Below are 18,924 nucleotides of genomic sequence, written 5' to 3' on the forward strand. Positions count from 1 at the left end.
TATCCATTGACTTGGGTATTAGTGTGTGGTCTAGTGCAGCAATTTAGAAATGCTTGGAGTCAGATTACCGTGGTAGAGAAGTCATACATGTAGAGAGCAGCAATGCATTTCGGGCACATTTGTGGCCTGTATCAAGGTGAATTCAGCTACGGATACTATACATGAATCTTTTATTACTGCTGGGATATTACAGTATGTGTGTATATGAGATATACTTATATAATTTTTATGTATGAATAAATACATTTTAAATATACTATACTATTGAATTTATTGTCTCAGCAAGACACAGCAGTGCGGTTTCTAATTTTTTTCCCAACATACTGTCATGCAATGTAGCTATTAACATTTGGGAACTCCCAATAGTCCATGATTTTACTTCACTGGAAGCATGGGATATTACGTCAGTCAAGGGCAGTACAATGTATTTCTGAGCCCCATAGCAAAATGTGTGTATGGTCCAGCGATGCCTCTCTAGCCTAAGATCTGCTTTTCTCTCAGAAGATCAAACCAGAAGGCTTCTTATGAGCATGTGCAGCCTGGCCAATTACAGCCGCAACCCATGTGCCCACTGTGGTTCTGCCACTGATGTCATACTACACCCTAGTCACAGATATGTCAATAGAGGTAGCTTCAGTAAGCTGCAGGATGCGAGGAGTTGTCTGCTTCAAGTACATGGGGAAACGTAAACATTTTTGCTAATGAAAGCACAAATGCTAAGTTATGTTCCTACCTTCAGAGCACAAAGAACAAAGTTTCACTCCACACACCAATCCTTGAAGGATACTACTCCCTTCCAATACAGCCCGGCATTTCACACTATCACTCTTCAGAAATTTATGTAAGCATATTACTTTAGCCATCATTTCCCTCTCACTGCCCACTAATGCTATATTTCAGTATATACTGTACTGTAGTATATAAAGACTTGTAAACATTACTATAAATCATCAATAACAAGCATTTTCCTATATTCCTGTATTATACACTAGTAAAGGTAGATGAAGATAATGCCGGATGCCCTGAGTAATCCTCATCCTGGACTGACGTGTTTGGGTGATGTGGCTGTTGGGTATGGTAATTAATAGTAAGCAACCTATACTAACAAACTATTGTCAACCAATCACAGACACCTTTATGGTTGCTCAACGTGCTATGACAGTAGCCGTGGCCTTACAACTATAGGGAGCTTCCATGAGACTGACAGAGTGAGAAACTTCACTGCTCCTGCATACGGCTTCGATGGGGAGGCAGACCGCACAGCTAAGGAGAAGTTTTCATTGTTTGTAGGGAATTTTCCTAATCTGCTTCCCCTGTAGGAGAACATTCAGACACTTGTTTCTGTTATTACTTAAGCCATTTAAGTTATACTTTTGACTCTTGTATACAGTCTTCAACATTGGTTCTCCTGTGTAAAAAAAATTATATTCTATGGACACCATCTAGCTTCAACCAAGCTCTGGTGGACATGCATACATTAGTCCACCACATACATTATCTTAACCAAGTGTGCTACTGATGTTTAAAGAGCAACCCTTTTTATTACAGTCTCGTCCTTTAGCCACACCTACCAAACTAACACACTATAGGTGACCAATAACCTGCACTGTTTGTCCAGGACCCTGAGATAACAGGTGTCTATTATTAATATTTACCTTCTAGTTGCTAAAATGACCCCTCACCAAGAAGAGGAAACTTTGACACACCCAATTCAGAACAAATTGCAGTATAAGTACTAGGAATAATGGCTACCTTCCATAATATCAAACAAATGCAGCAGTTGGTATTAAGTTAATGTGTGACAATACAGTTGTACATTGTATTCAATTAGGGCCCTTTTTTCACCTAGGCGAAAAAACGGAATTTTCGCTATTTTTTAGGGCGAATGGGGATTCACCCTATTCAATAGCAGGAGCAAAAAACAGGTCGATCGGTGAATCCACTTGTTTTCGCACCAATGCTGGCAAAAACGCGGGCCTTTTTCACCTATTTTGAGGCATTTTTTGCCAATGCATTATTGTTGAAAAAAGAGTGAAAAGGCATTGGCGAAAATAACTTAAAAACGGGCAACAATGGCACTCAATTGATTACGCATTGGGGTGAATTCAATAGCTCCAAAATGATTGGAGCTAATTGAATACCCCTCCCCATGTATCATCATGCAATTGATTTCTTTTGTGTGAAAGCTGCTATTTTCTTGTTTGAAAAGCTCAGTCTCTGAACATTTCTGTTACAACATATCTATTTTGGAAAACAGAGTTTTACACAGTATCGTAGTAAAAGCAGCAGATAACTACTAATTGTATTGCTAAAGCTTGTGTGATCCACTCTAAGTACACTTGCTGTTTACAAGTATGTAGTCCCCATGAACACTGTATGCAGCACTTTAATCTTGAAGACATAAAGCAATTCCAGAGTTCTTTTCTACAGTTACAGACGCTGCATTTGCAGTACCTTATCAGGATATAGATGTTCATGAGAAGTCACTAACAGTTTTGAAGCTTTTGCATGTAACAGAGAAAAAAATACTTAGAAAATGTATTTATAATGATAGCCTTAGGAGGCTACTACAGTACATGCTGCAATTTTGATGGCCAGTAATGTCTAATTGATTGTAAATCACAGTGCGAATGGACCCAGAAGTAAGACCACCAGCCACCATCTGAGGGGCAGCCATTACGGGTTCAGTATGATTTACCGACGGACACAATACTGATGGTCATAATCCCGACAGCCATTAACCGACAGTCAAAATACAGACACGGACAAAATACCGACATTCATTGTGCTGACATGTTCAAAATGCCGACATAGTCAGAATACCGACATTTGAAATGCTGACGTCAAAATACTGACATGAGTTTTTCTGGGTGTTTTTTGTCAATGTCGCCATAGGTCGACGTGGACACTGTGCAAGTGTTCCGCGTCTCCTCACATGGCTTGCGGCTTTGAGTATGGTGCCTCGCTGTGCTCGGCACACTATTGTATTCTCTCTCCAGGTTCACTGGGATGGTAAAGTATGAACAAGTCGGTTTTTGGGCAAAAATTCCTGAAAAATGCATGTCGGCATCTTGACTATGTCGGCATTTCAAATGTCGGTATCATGTCTATGTCGGCATTTTGAACATGTTGGCATAATGAATGTCGGTATTTTATCCATGTCAGTATTTTGCCTGTCGGTCAATGGCTGTTGGGATTATGACCGTCGGTATTGTGTCTGTCGGTAAATCAACTGCTACCTGCCATTACAGTGGGCTGAATGTACAGTAACTATTGAGCAACTATCCTGTTGTGTTTGTAGCCAAGTACTCACTATAATAGTCCTAGTTCTTAACAGGAGTTTAATGAATATTCCGTAGTACAATGTTTCATTACTCTTTCCCTACAAATTATTTATTGTATACAATTCATTGGAACAAACAGCAAACATTTCACCACAATTTAATTTTATGTTTTGTAAATAACATACATGAGTTTGAATAATAGAAGACTGGACCCTTTTGCAGCTATTGATCTCAAGCATGCTCCCAGACAACCCTACATACACTATATTTTGCATACATCTGTTTGTTATGCTATTTTGTCAATTTGTTCAGCACATATGCAGTCTCATTGACATATTCTTCTGGAATATTTTCCAATTCTTTATTAACTGAAGTCACTTCTTTGTCTAACAACTAACTGCGACCTTGAGAGGAGCTGAAATACACAAATATGAAAAATGACTAAGCTGTAGAAAGTCACATAGACTGAGTTGAGATAAGGCTCATAGCAGCAAACAATGACGGATCTCTCGCTGCTAATAATTGTGAACATTCAGAATGTAAAAGTTTTATTTTGTAGCAAGTTATCAGTTCACCTCATACTTGCCTACCTGACCCTCTCCATGAGGGAGAAAATGCTCTGTTCCTGGACTTTCCTGGTAATGTATGATTGCCATCACCTGTGGTGAAACACCTTTCTTATCAATTAACTAGCTCACCACAGGTGATGGCAATCATACATTACCAGGAAAGTCCAGGAACAGAGCATTTTCTCCCTAATGGAGAGGGTCAGGTAGGCAACTATGGTTCACCTATCACCACTATTCTTTTTTGTAACTTAATATTATCATCTAATTAACCAGCCAGGATCACTTTAGAATCAGCAAAAGTGTTTGGTGCCATAAAATGTCTTTTCTATTTTAAAGGGACAAGTCATTATAAAAATAAACCTTAGGATTAATTTAAAGCACAGGTTCTCAAACCCGGTCCTCAGGACCCCACACGGTGCATGTTTTGCAGGTCTCCTCACAGAATCAAAAGTGAAATAATTAGCTCCACCTGTGGACCTTTTAAAATGTGTCAGTGAGTAATGAATACACCTGCGCACCTGCTGGGTTACCTGCAAAACATGCAATGTGTGGGGTCCTGAGGACCGAGTTTGAGAACCCCTGATTTAAAGTATGTAACTGAGACTGGTTAGTACAGTGTTTCCCAACCACGGTCCTCAAGGCACACCAACAGTGCAGGTTTTAGTGATAACCATGTTTGAACACAAATTGTTCAATCAAAATAACTGAGGTACTAATTAAATCACCTGTGATCAGGTATGGTTATCCTTAAAACCAGAACTGTTAGTGTGCCTTGAGGACCGTGGTTGGGAAACACTGGGTTAGTAGGACAGTGGTTCTCAAACTCGGTCCTCAGGACCCCACACAGTGCATGTTTTGCAGGTAACCCAACAAGTGCACAGGTGTATTAATTACTCACTGACACATTTTAGAAGGTCCACAGGTGAAGCTAATTATTTCACTTGTGATTCTGTGAGGAGACCTGCAAAACATGCACTGTGTGGGGTCCTGAGGACTGAGTTTGAGAACCTGTGTAGTAGGATTAAGAGTTTATGTGTGGCAACAGCATACTTGCCTACCTGACCCTCTCCATGAGGGAGAAAATGCTCTGTTCCTGGACTTTCCTGGTAATGTATGATTGCCATCACCTGTGATGAAACACCTTTCTTATCAATTAACTAGCTCACCACAGGTGATGGCAATCATACATTACCAGGAAAGTCCAGGAACAGAGCATTTTCTCCCTCATGGAGAGGGTCAGGAAGGCAAGTATGGGCAACAGTATATAAATATATAAGAATAGAGTATACTAATATTGATTTTGGAAGTTTCCTATTGTATTATTAACAGCTGATGAATATTTATCTTTTCCAGGTGCATGGGGTCAGTGCATTGGAGAATGTGGGCCAGGTGGCCTCCAGAGCCGATCGGTGTGGTGCGTACATAGTGAAACTTGGGTTACCCATATCTCAAACTGTGAATCACAGGACGAGCCAGCAAGCCAAAGGAACTGCTTTAAAATCTGCGACTGGCACCGTGATCTATTTCAGTGGGAGGTTACAGAATGGGACACATGTGTTCTTGTGCCTTATTCCAACAATGAGGTTAAGACAAGAAGCACAGAATGTGTTACTGCCCAGCGTGGTCTACAGCAAAGACAAGTGAATTGTGTCCACAAGGCCAACAGATCCATTACACTTGTTGAAATCTGTGAGCATTTTACCCCACAGCCACCAACAGAACAAGCTTGTCTAGTTCCTTGCCCACTGGATTGTATTGTATCTGAATTCTCACCATGGTCCACATGCAGTAAAAACTGTGGGAACCATCTCCAATACATAACTCGTTCAGTAATTTCTGCACCTTTATATGGTGGCTCAGACTGTCCTAACCTTACAGAATGGAGGACTTGTCCATTTCACAGTTTGTGCTCTTTTGGAGAAGAAGAATATACATACAGCCTCAAAGTTGGACCATGGAGTGAGTGCAGACTGCCTCATGTAAAAGAAATCAATTTGAGTGGAAGAACCATGTTGGATTTTGGCTCTGATTCTGGGGAAAGAAGTATATTTAGACAGACAGGACCTAAGTCACTAGAGGACTCTGGCATGCGGGACTTGGAAATTGGTTACCAAACACGGCAAGTGCAGTGTATGCAAAGTGATGGAAAGAATGCTCTTCTGAGGTAAGAATTATTTCCAACTTAAACATATGTATTCATTCACAATTTTCGCAAATTAAACATGGGCACTTTTGGCCATGCTCACTTCTGATCCACCCTGCCATGCCAGAATGTCTATTAGCTACACTCCCAAATAATTAAGTCAGTCCCAGAATCACAACAGGATTTTTTTGAGGGGTTTGAATATATGCCTTATAGCTGGGGTTTAGGACCATTTACTAGAAATCCATACTTCTGACTCTAATCTATCTTATCTATTGCTCTCTCCTCTTGAATCTTTCTTGCTAATGTAACCTCACATTTTGTCTTCCAACATTGCTGGGTGATCATATCATACAACCCATTAAGACCCTAGCAATCTGGTGGACCATTATGCAACAGGTACCATCTATCCTTGTGTATCAATGCCTATTTCCCTATAGATTGTAAGCTTGTGAGCAGGGCCTTCCTACCTCTATGTCTGTCTGTCTTTCCCCAGTTTTGTTCTATAACTGTTGTTCTAATTGTAAAGCGCAACGGAATATGCTGCGCTATATAAGAAACTGCTAATAAATAATAAATAAATGTCACCTGTATGCAGTAAGTGCAGATGAATCCTCTGCATCTAGAGACGCATGGGACAGAGAGAGAGAGAGAGAGAGAGAGAGTGAGAGAGAAACACACATGGGGCAGAGAGAAAGAGAGAGATCTGGGGCAGAGAGAGAGAGAGAGAAGTGGAGCAGAGAGAGACATGGGGTAGAGAGAGAAGTTGGGCAGATAGAGAGAGACCTGGAGCAGAGAGAGAGAGAAGTGGAGCAAAGAGAGAGACCTGGGGTAGAGAGAGACCTGGGGCAGAGAGCAAGAGAGACCTGAGGCAGAGATAGAGAGACCTGGGACAGAGAGAGAGAGAGGCCTGGGGCAGAGAGAGAGAGAGAACTGTGGCAGAAACGGAGAGAGTGAGACTTAGGGTAGAGCAAGAGTGAGACCTGGGGCAGAGAGACAGAGACCTGGGGCAGAGAGAATGAGACCTGGGGCAGAAAGAGATACCTGGAACAGAGAGAGAGATAGAGAGACCTGGGGCAGGGAGAGAGAGACTTAGGGCAGAGAGAGAGAAACCTGGGGTAGAGAGACCTTTAGCACAGAGAGAGACCTTTGGCAGAGAGACATGGGGCAGAGAGAGAGAGAGAGAGAGAGATCTGGGGCAGAAACAGAAAGAGAAAACAGGATTTTATAAACCTACCGGTAAATCCTTTTCTTGTAGTCCGTAGAGGATGTTGGGGTCCATTTAGTACCATGGGGTATAGACAGGTCCACTAGAAGCCACTGGCACTTTAAGAGTTTAATAGTGTGGGCTGGCCCCTCCCTCTATGCCCCTTCTACCAGACTCAGTCTAGAAACTGTGCCCGAGAAGACGGACATACTTCGAGAGAAGGAAATACACAGATAGTGGTGAGATTCACACCAGCTCACACAGAACAAAAGGAAAGCCCAAGCTAACCAAAGTGAAATGATTCAGCAACGGTGGAACTAACAATACTTAACCAAGTAACTGTGCAGGAAACACGAAGCACTGGGCGGGCGCCCAGCATCCTCTACGGACTATGAGAAAAGGATTTACCGGTAGGTATATAAAATCCTGTTTTCTCTTACGTCCTAGAGGATGCTGGGGTCCACATTAGTACCATGGGGATGTACCAAAGCTCCCAGTACGGGAGGGAGAGTGCTGAGGTTCCTGCAGAACAGATTGACCAACTTTAGGTCCTCAGAGGCCAAAGTATTGAACTTGTAGAACTTAGCAAACGTGTTCGACCCTGACCAAGTAGCTGCTCGGCAAAGCAGAAGAGCCGAGACACCACGGGCAGCTGCCCAGGAAGAACCTACTTTACGTGTAGAGTGAGCCTGAGCAGATTTTGGAATCGGCAATCCTAACGTAGGATAAGCATGCCGGATAGTAAGTCTGATCCAGCGAGAAATTGTCTGCTTAAAAGCAGGACACCCAATCTTGTTGTGATCATAAAGGACGAACAGTGCGTCCGACTTCCTATGATGAGTAGTTCTCTTCACATATATTTTCAAAGCCCGCACAACATCCATGGACTTTGAGGTAATCGAGGTGTCAGTAGCCACTGGCACCACAATAGGTTGGTTAATATGAAAAGCCGATACAACTTTTGGAAGAAAGTGTTGACGCGTTCTGAGCTCAGCTCTATCCTCATGGAAAATCAAGTAGGGGCTCTTGTGCGACAATTCTGACACACGTCTTGCAGATGCTAATGCTAACAGTGTGACCGCCTTCCAAGTAAGAAACTTTACGTCCACCTCCTGTAAAGGTTCGAACCAATCTGATTGCAGGAACTTTTCATATCAACCAACCTATTGTAGTGCCAGTGGCTACTGACTCCTCCATTACTTCAAAATCCTTGGATGATGTAAGGGCTTTGAAGATTTATATGAACAGGACTTCTCGTCACAGAAAGTCGGACGCTCTGTTTGTCCTTTATGATCCCAATAAGGTTGGGTATCCTCCTTCTAAGCAGACGATTTCTCGCTGGATCAGGTTTACTATCTAGTATGCTTATTCTACGGCAGGCTTGCCGTGTCCAAAATTTGTTAATGCCCACTCTACTCGTAAAGTGGGTTCTTCCTGGGCGGCTGCCCGGGGTGTCTCGGCTTTAAAGCTTTGCCGAGCGTCTACTTGGTCAGGATCTAACACGTTTGCTAAGTTCTACAAGTTCGATACTTTGGCCTCGGAGGACCTAAAGTTTGGTCAATCGGTTCTGCAGGGGCCTCTGCGCTCTCCCTCCCATACTGGGAGCTTTGGTACATCCCCATGGTACTAATGTGGACCCCAGCATCCTCTAGGACGTAAGAGAAAATAAGAATTTACTTACCGATAATTCTATTTCTCGGAGTCCGTAGTGGATGCTGGGGTTCCTGAAAGGACCATGGGGGATAGCGGCTCCGCAGGAGACAGGGCACAAAAGTAAAGCTTTTACAGGTCAGGTGGTGTGTACTGGCTCCTCCCCCCATGACCCTCCTCCAGACTCCAGTTAGGTACTGTGCCCGGACGAGCGTACACAATAAGGGAGGATTTTGAATCCCGGGTAAGACTCATACCAGCCACACCAATCACACCGTACAACTTGTGATCTAAACCCAGTTAACAGTATGATAACAGAGGAGCCTCTGAAAGATGGCTTCCTAAACAATAACCCGAATTAGTTAACAATAACTATGTACAAGTATTGCAGATAATCCGCACTTGGGATGGGCGCCCAGCATCCACTACGGACTCCGAGAAATAGAATTATCGGTAAGTAAATTCTTATTTTCTCTATCGTCCTAAGTGGATGCTGGGGTTCCTGAAAGGACCATGGGGATTATACCAAAGCTCCCAAACGGGCGGGAGAGTGCGGATGACTCTGCAGCACCGAATGAGAGAACTCCAGGTCCTCCTTTGCCAGGGTATCAAATTTGTAAAAATTTACAAACGTGTTCTCCCCTGACCACGTAGCTGCTCGGCAGAGTAGTAATGCCGAGACCCCTCGGGCAGCCGCCCAAGATGAGCCCACCTTCCTTGCGGAATGGGCCTTAACAGATTTAGGCTGTGGCAGGCCTGCCACAGAATGTACAAGTTGAATTTTGTTACAAATCCAACGAGCAATCGACTGCTTAGAAGCAGGTGCACCCAACTTGTTGGGTGCATACAGTATAAACAGCGAGTCAGATTTTCTGACTCCAGCCGTCCTTTAAATGTATATTTTTAAGGCTCTGACAACGTCCAACAACTTGGAGTCCTTCAAGTCGTCTGTAGCCGCAGGCACTACAATAGGCTGGTTCAGGTGAAACGCTGATACCACCTTAGGGAGAAAATGCGGACGCGTCCGCAGCTCTGCCCTATGTCGAATGGAAAATTAAATAAGGGCTTTTATAAAACAAAGCCGCCAGTTCAGATACTCTCCCGGCCGAAGCCAGGGCCAGTAACATAGTCACTTTCCATGTGAGATATTTCAAATCCACCTTCTTTAGTGGTTCAAACCAATTTGATTTGAGGAAATCTAAAACTACATTTAGATCCCACGGTGCCACCTTAGGCACCACAGGAGGCTGTATATGCAGTACTCCTTTGATAAAAACTGGACCTCAGGGACTGAGGCCAATTCTTTTTGGAAGAATATTGATAGGGCCGAAATTTGAACCTTAATAGATCCCAATTTGAGACCCATAGACAATCCTGATTGCAGGAAATGTAGGAAAACGACCCAGTTGAAATTCCTCCATCGGAGCACTCCGCTGCTCGCACCACGCAACCTTTTCGCCAAATACGGCGATAATGCTTCGCGGTGACTTCCTTCCTTGCCTTTATCAAGGTAGGAATGACTTCTTCTGGAATGCCTTTTCCTTTTAGGATCTGGCATTCAAACGCCATGCCGTCAAACGCAGCCGCGGTAAGTCTTGAAAAAGACAAGTACCCTGCTGAAGCAGGTCCCTTCTCAGAAGTAGAGGCCACGGATCGTCCGTGACCATCTCTTGAAGTTCCGGGTACCAAGTCCTACTTGGCCAATCCGGAGCCACTAGTCTTACTCCACTTTGCCGTATAATCCTCAATACCTTTGGTATGAGAGGCAGAGGAGGAAACACATATACCGACTGGTACACCCAAGGTGTTACCAGCGCGTCCACAGCTATTGCCTGCGGATCTCTTGACCTGGCGCAATACCTGTCCAGTGTTTTGTTGAGGCGAGACGCCATCATGTCCACCATTGGTTTTACCCAACGGTTTAATAGCATGTGGAAAACTTCTGGATGAAGTCTCCACTCTCCCGGGTGAAGGTCGTGTCTGCTGAGGAAGTCTGCTTCCCAGTTGTCCACGCCCGGGATGAATACTGCTGACAGTGCTATCACGTGATTCTCCGCCCAGCGAAGGATCCTGGCAGCTTCTGCCATTGCCCTCCTGCTTCTTGTGCCGCCCTGTCTGTTTACATGGGCGACTGCCGTGATGTTGTCCGACTGGATCAACACCGGTCTTCCTTGAAGCAGAGGTTCCGCCTGGCTTAGAGCATTGTAGATTGCTCTTAGTTCCAGAATGCTTATGTGAAGAGACTTTTTCAGGCTCGACCACACTCCCTGGAAATTTCTTCCCTGTGTGACTGCTCCCCAGCCTCTCTGGCTGGCACCCGTGGTCACCAGGATCCAATCCTGCATGCCGAATCTGCGGCCCTCCAATAGATGAGCCTCCTGCAACCACCACAGAAGGGATACCCTTGTCCTCGGCGACAGGGTTATCCGCAGGTGCATCTGAAGATGCGACCCTGACCATTTGTCCAACAGATCCCTTTGCATGGAATCTGCCGAAAGGGATTGCTTCGTAAGAAGCTACCATTTTTTCCCAGGACTCTTGTGCATTGATGTACAGACACCTTTCCTGGTTTTAGGAGGTTCCTGACCAGGTCAGATAACTCCTTGGCTTTTTCTTCGGGAAGAAAAACCTTTTCTGAACTGTGTCCAGAATCATCCCCAGGAACAGCAGACGAGTTGTCGGCATTAATTGGGATTTTGGAATATTCAGAATCCATCCGTGCTGCTTTAGCACCTCTCGAGATAGTGCTAAACCCATCTCTAGCTGTTCTCTGGACCTTGCCCTTATTAGGAGATCGTCCAAGTATGGGATAATTAATACGCCTTTTCTTCGAAGAAGAAATATTATCTCGGCCATTACCTTTGTAAAGACCCGAGGTGCCGTGGACAAACCAAACGGCAGCGTCTGAAACTGATAGTGACAGTTTTGTACAACGAACCTGAGGTACCCCTGGTGTGAGGGGTAATTGGAACGTGGAGATACGCATCCTTGATGTCCAAGGATACCATAAAGTCCCCTTCTTCCAGGTTCGCTATCACTGCTCTGAGTGACTCCATCTTGAACTTGAACTTCTTTATGTACAGGTTCAAGGACTTCAGATTTAGAATAGGCCTTACCGAGCCATCCGGCTTCGGTACCACAAAAAGAGTGGAATAATACCCCTTCCCTTGTTGTAGAAGAGGTACCTTGACTATCACCTGCTGAGAATACAGCTTGTGAATGGCTTCCAAAACCGTCTCCCTTTCTGAGGGGGACGTTGGTAAAGCAGACTTCAGGAAACGGCGAGGTGGCTCTGTCTCTAATTTCAACCTGTACCCCTGAGATATTATCTGCAGGATCCAGGGATTTACCTGCGAGTGAGCCCACTGCGCGCTGTAATTCTTGAGACGACCGCCTACCGCCCCCGAGTCCGCTTGCGAAGCCCCAGCGTCATGCTGAGGCTTTTGTAGAAGCCGGGGAGGGCTTCTGTTCCTGGGAAGGAGCTGCCTGTTGCTGTCTCTTCCCTCGTCCTCTGCCTCGTGGCAGATATGAATAGCCCTTTGCTCTCTTATTTTTAAAGGAACGAAAAGGCTGCGGTTGAAAGGTCGGTGCCTTTTTCTGTTGGGGAGTGACTTGAGGTAGAAAGGTGGATTTCCCGGCCGTAGCCGTGGCCACCAAATCCGATAGACCGACCCCAAATAACTCCTCTATGCATCGCCTGTCCACTGTCGTGTCCATAAAGCTCTTCTGGCCGAAATGGACATAGCACTTACCCGTGATGCCAGTGTGCAGATATCTCTCTGTGCATCACGCATATAAAGAAATGCATCCTTTATTTGTTCTAACGACAGTAAAATATTGTCCCTGTCCAGGGTATCAATATTTTCGATCAGGGACTCTGACCAAACTACCCCAGCACTGCACATCCAGGCAGTCGCAATAGCTGGTCGTAGTATAACACCTGCATGTGTGTATATACCTTTTTGGATATTTTCCATCCTCCTATCTGATGGATCTTTAAGTGCGGCCGTCTCAGGAGAGGGTAACGCCACTTGTTTTGATAAGCGTGTTAGCGCTTTGTCCACCCTAGGAGGTGTTTCCCAGCGCTCCCTAACCTCTGGCGGGAAAGGGTATAAAGCCAATAACTTCTTTGAAATTAGCAGTTTTTTATCGGGGCACCCCACGCTTCATCACACACGTCATTTAATTCTTCTGATTCGGTAAAAACTACTGGTAGTTTTTTCACACCCCACATAATACCCTGTTTAGTGGTACCTGTAGTATCAGCTAAATGTAACATCTCCTTTATTGCCAAAATCATATAACGTGTGGCCCTTTTGGAAAATACGGTTGATTCGTCACCTTCACTACCGGAATCAGTGCCTGTGTCTGGGTCTGTGTCGACCGACTGAGGCAAGGGGCGTTTTACAGCCCCTGACGGTGTTTGAGGCGCCTGGACAGGTACTAAGTGAGTGTCCGGCCGCCTCATGTCGGCAAACGACTGCTTAAGCGAGTTGACGCTATCCCGTAATTCCACAAATAAAGGCATCCATTCTGGTGTCGACCCCCTAGAAGGTGACATCCTCATATTTGGCAATTGCTCCGCCTCCACACCAATAACGTCCTCATACATGTCGACACACACGTACCGACACACAGCAGACACACAGGGAATGCTCTATACGAAGACAGGACCCACTAGCCCTTTGGGGAGACAGAGGGAGAGTCTGCCAGCACACACCAAAAAGCGCTATATATGACAGGGATAGCCTTATGATTAAGTGCTCCCTTATAGCTGCTTTTATATTAATATATTGCCATTTATTTTGCCCCCCCTCTCTGTTATACCCTGTTTCTGTAGTGCAGTGCAGGGGAGAGACCTGGGAGCCTTCCTGACCAGCGGAGCTGTGACAGAAAATGGCGCCGTGTGCTGAGGAGATAGGCCCCGCCCCTTTTCCGGCGGGCTCGTCTCCCGCTATTTAGTACATTTAGGCAGGGGTAAATATCTCCATATAGCCTCTGGGGCTATATGTGAGGTATTTTTAGCCTTTTTAAAGGTTTACATTTGCCTCCCAGGGCGCCCCCCCCCAGCGCCCTGCACCCTCAGTGACTGCCGTGTGAAGTGTGCTGAGAGGAAAATGGCGCACAGCTGCAGTGCTGTGCGCTACCTTAAGAAGACTGCAGGAGTCTTCAGCCGCCGATTCTGGACCTCTTCTTGCTTCAGCATCTGTGAGGGGGCCGGCGGCGTGGCTCCGGTGACCATCCAGGCTGTACCTGTGATCGTCCCTCTGGAGCTTCATGTCCAGTAGCCAAGAAGCCAATCCATCCTGCACGCAGGTGAGTTCACTTCTTCTCCCCTCTGTCCCTCGTTGCAGTGATCCTGTTGCCAGCAGGAATCACTGTAAAATAAAAAACCTAAGCTAAACTCTCTAAGCAGCTCTTTATGAGAGCCACCTAGAATTGCACCCTTCTCGGCCGGGCACAAAAATCTAACTGGAGTCTGGAGGAGGGTCATGGGGGGAGGAGCCAGTACACACCACCTGACCTGTAAAAGCTTTACTTTTGTGCCCTGTCTCCTGCGGAGCCGCTATCCCCCATGGTCCTTTCAGGAACCCCAGCATCCACTTAGGACGATAGAGAAAATAGGATTTTAATTACCTACCGGTAAATCCTTTTCCCGTAGTCCGTAGAGCAGTGGTAGCCAACCCTGGTCCTCGAGAGCTACCAACAGTGCACGTTTTCCAGCTCACCTGGCAGGTGCACATTTGCAGTTATTACTAACTGTCACATTTTAAAAGAGGAGACCTGGAAAACGTGCACTGTTGGTAGCTCTCGAGGACCAGGGTTGGCTACCCCTGCCGTAGAGGATGCTGGGCGCCTGCCCAGCACTTCGTTTTCCTGCATTTGTTACTTAGTTAAGTACTGCATTGTTACTTGGTTAAGTACTGTGTTGGTACTTGGTTACGTACTGTTGTTCAGCCGTTGCTGACTTGTTTCAAACTGGTTAGCTTGGTTTTCTGTTGTTAAGTGTGAGCTGGTATGAATCTCACCACTATCTGTGTATTTCCTTCTCTCGAAGTATGTCCGTTTCCTCGGGCACAGTTTCTAGACTAAGTCTGGTAGGAGGGGCATAGAGGGAGAAGCCAGCCCACACTATTAAACTCTTAAAGTGCCCATGGCTCCCAAGGGACCTGTCTATACCCCATGGTACTAATGTGGACCCCAGCATGCTCTACTGACTACGAGAAAAGGATTTACTGGTAGGTAATTAATATCCTATTTTTCTATGGAATACCCAGTGTAAACATCCAGCCAGGATGATGTCAGCAGAGTAAAAGTAAAGTGTGCTTCACCGTTGCGCCTCTATTATAATTTACCCTATTTTACCTCAGGACAAAAATATGGAAACACCTAATAACACAGGGATTGAAATTGTTTTGGCTACAGTTTGTTTAGACGTAGTGTGGCGGTCACCGGGATGCCAAACGTATCCCGTCAACCGGTGTCACGAGTGGTGTCAGGATTCCAGCGTCGGTCACTTGGCTGCTAGCCTACAGACTGCCAGGATACCGAACGCATCCCATCAAGTTAATACAGATTGTGGTGAGCAATAATTTGTGTGTAAGTACTGTTTGTGAGACTTTCAGTGAGTAGGGGGTTTTGGTATATTCTTTTCTCTCCTTTTCTCCTTTTTGTGCCTTTACAATACTTTCTCAGACTTACAGTGAGGTCGGATTGTTGGTCTATGTTTAGCTGGAGTACAATCATGCTTGTTCCGCAAAATCTGAGGAAACAGAATAGTGTGCTGCTGGGTCAAAGCTGTCACGTGAAGCCAAATGAGCATCAGTGTTCATCAATGTTTATATTGGGTCTAACTGAGAGGTATACTATATGTTCTGCAAACTGAATTAGTGACAGTAATAAAGGTATGGTAAGCGCACCAACCACATGTGCCCGTAATGTGGTAAAGCTACTCTAAAGTGCAATGACTTTAATCAAAATTTAAGCAGTGCTATTTAGAGTGTGATGGTGTTAATTGACTATAGGAGTGAAAAAAGGGTTGCAGATTAGGGCTTGATAATTAGGTACAGCAAATGGAATTGAGATACAGCAACCTTTTGAATTAGGGTCCTTGCATTTAAATTGGCAATTGAGAAGGTTTTGGGGTGTTTAATAAAGGTGCAAAATGGACTTTAATGTAACAGTCAACTTATATATTACTTTGTCAGTACTGTTACATGTTTAATAATTATTGTTTGGGTATAATTAAAGTACCAGTCATAATTTGCTTGAAGTTTTGTTTTGGTACACATACCTTTCTTTTGCATCATTTAATAAATCGTCAACACCCTTTTGGACTTTTCAATTCAGTGTACTAATGTGCTGCTTATTGGGCTGAGGTTCTTCACACCTACATTATACACTGAACCTTGGTAAGAACATTTAAGCCCGGGTGGAGGCACAAACTAGAAACACAATACAGTTATCAAGCAAATATTGGAATTTACATGTGACTATTCATCTGACTTCACAAATTCAGATGAGGAGGTGTTACATTAATATTACAGTAGGCATCTCATATCACTGGTATGTTGGTTCAGAGTTTTCTGGGATACAAGTAACTCAAATATATTAGTTCAATTTCTCCAATAGTTTTTCAATAAACAGTGAGTGCTTCAATAAACGCAGTTAGAGTTTCCAATTATATAAATAAAGGATGCGTTTCACATATCGCAGTCTGCTTCATTAGAAAAAACCTTGTAATAAACTTATTAATAGACAGGGACAGATCTTGCAGCATCATACAACACAACCACAACATTTAGAGGTTACATATCACATGAAGCAAGCTGCAACTGTGAAACGTCAATTATTTAGATTTATGGAAATTCTAAACACTGCTACGAAAAAAATATTGAAGAAATAAATGATAATTGAACTATTAATGTGTTGGATTAGTTATTTGCAGAAAGACTATTATTGTCATTCTATCGGCTCACCTGCACACTGCTGACTTGTATTACTGCTGGTCTACAGTCTTAGCCTCTACCACCTCGGATAAGTGGAATAGCCTCCCATCAGAGGTGGTAGAGGCTAAGACTGTAGACCAATTTAAACATGCTTGGGATAGGCATATGAATATCCTTACAAAGAATTAAGGTTCAAAAAGGGTTGCGATTACCTAAAGGATAAAAAAAAAGGGGCAGACTAGATGGGCCAAGTGGTTCTTATCTGCCGTCAAATTCTATGTTTAGTCGCTGTCCTTGAGGAGACAACCATTTAAGCTGTGCCAGTTAAGAGGAGATTATTATTATTATCCTTTATTTATATGGCGCCACAAGGGTTCCGCAGCGCCCAATTACAGAGTACATATGCACATAATCAAAACAGGAAAACAGTGACTTACAGATGGATTCTCCACAACCCATGTTGAAACAGGGGCCTAAGTTCGCAGCTAGTTGGTTACATAGTGTGTTGGATGTAGCTGATTGTCTGCAATACTTTCTTGGCCACCCGTTTTATTATCATTAAATTAATAAAATCTATGTTCTTATATCATCATCATCATGTGTCCGTACAATGCTTTAAAGTTGGTTTAAGGTTTTTAAGAATATTTTGGTATGCCTGATCGGAAGCCATCAAGTGCTAGCCAACTTACTGGGGTAAATTTACTAAGATGGGAGTTCTATTTAAGATGGCATGTTGTCCATAGTATCCAATCAGATTCTAGAGTACTTTTCATTTATCTAGAACCTTCTAAAATATAATACCTGGAATCTTATTGGTTGTTACGGGCAACATCCCATCATAAATAGAACTCCCATCTTAGTAAATTTACCCCTCTGTGTCTGGTAATCTAAAAGTTTATGTGCCTATTTACCTTAATTGATATTTCTGATGGTCTGTCATTCCTTCTCTGTCTCTTGTTCATATGTATTTCTAAATGCAGCTTATTTTCAATGTGTAAATGTTACACTGCTGTTTCTCACCATTATTTTCAGCTGTAATGAACTGGGCTAAATTAGTTTATATATATATATATATATATATAAATAAAAGAAAAAAGGTTTCCCAAAGGAGCTTATACTAGTACTCTGGTGTATAACAGTATAAATAGTATCCTTATTTGTTAAAAAAGAATTTATTTTCATTAAAAATACAATACATAAAATTGTTCGATTACAATCAATGATACTTTATACATGAGATGATTGAAACCAATGTTCCATTCTAATCGTATAGCAGTGATTCTTCAATTGAAGAACGCAATTGTTGTTTTTGAGACAACAATTGCGTTCTTCAATTGAAGAATCACTGCTATACGATTAGAATGGAACATTGGTTTCAATCATCTCATGTATAAAGTATCATTGATTGTAATCAAACAATTTTATGTATTGTATTTTTAAAGAAAATAAATTATTTTTTAACAAATAAGGATACTATTTATACTGTTATACACCAGAGTACTAGTATAAGCTCCTTTGGGAAACCTTTTTTCTTCTATCTTTGTACTGTACCCCACCTAACAGGGGATAATCCCAAGGTTGTAGCTCATCCACTAGCGCGTTAACTAGGTCTAAACCCGATATATATATATATATATATATACACACACACACACACACACACACACACACACATATACATACACACACATTAGGGAGGCCAATCCCGGGCCATTTTTTCATTTCCGGGTATCGTGAAAAATGGTCAATCCCGGATTCCTGGGATCCCCGGGACTGGCATTTCCTTGTGTGGCCGCCCCCTTCGCCCCGCCCGCCCACCCGCCCCTCACAAATAACTCACAATACACCGGAGGCGGTAGGGTGGGACACATCCTCTCCTCTCTCCCGGCGGCTCCCAGCAGCATATGACGGCACAGCGTGACCTCTAGCTACATGTGATGCTGCACTGGGGAGCCTCTAGGAGGAAGCCGGGCAGCGTCTGAGCGTCCTGAGGACGCTCAATGCTAATCCCTCAATCCCCTGGATTGGAGCTTCCGATCCTGGGAATGTATCCCGGACATTTTTGGGCCCAAATCCCGGGATCCCGCCGATCATGATCCCGGGATTGGCCTCCCTAATATAT

At 43.9% G+C, this 18,924-nt stretch overlaps 1 protein-coding gene and 1 long non-coding RNA gene across 8 annotated transcripts in view; one reads left to right on the plus strand and one right to left on the minus strand.

Moving 5' to 3' along the window:
* Positions 1-18,924, plus strand: part of THSD7B (thrombospondin type 1 domain containing 7B) — a 1,210,507-nt gene that overhangs the window by 478,353 nt on the left and 713,230 nt on the right. For all 5 annotated transcript variants that reach the window (XM_063933719.1, XM_063933721.1, XM_063933718.1 and 2 more), the window contains one exon: positions 5,207-6,017. In XM_063933719.1, coding sequence (XP_063789789.1) covers positions 5,207-6,017 — 811 coding nt within the window. The remainder of the gene's footprint in view (positions 1-5,206; positions 6,018-18,924) is intronic.
* Positions 3,305-18,924, minus strand: part of LOC134944828 (uncharacterized) — a 92,388-nt gene continuing 76,768 nt past the window's right edge. For all 3 annotated transcript variants that reach the window (XR_010181961.1, XR_010181960.1, XR_010181959.1), the window contains 2 exons: positions 15,556-15,616; positions 3,305-3,699 (listed from right to left, as the gene is read on the minus strand). This is a non-coding gene — a long non-coding RNA (uncharacterized LOC134944828). The remainder of the gene's footprint in view (positions 3,700-15,555; positions 15,617-18,924) is intronic.

Source organism: Pseudophryne corroboree, chromosome 7 (assembly GCF_028390025.1).
Source record: "Pseudophryne corroboree isolate aPseCor3 chromosome 7, aPseCor3.hap2, whole genome shotgun sequence".
Lineage (NCBI taxonomy): Eukaryota > Metazoa > Chordata > Amphibia > Anura > Myobatrachidae > Pseudophryne > Pseudophryne corroboree.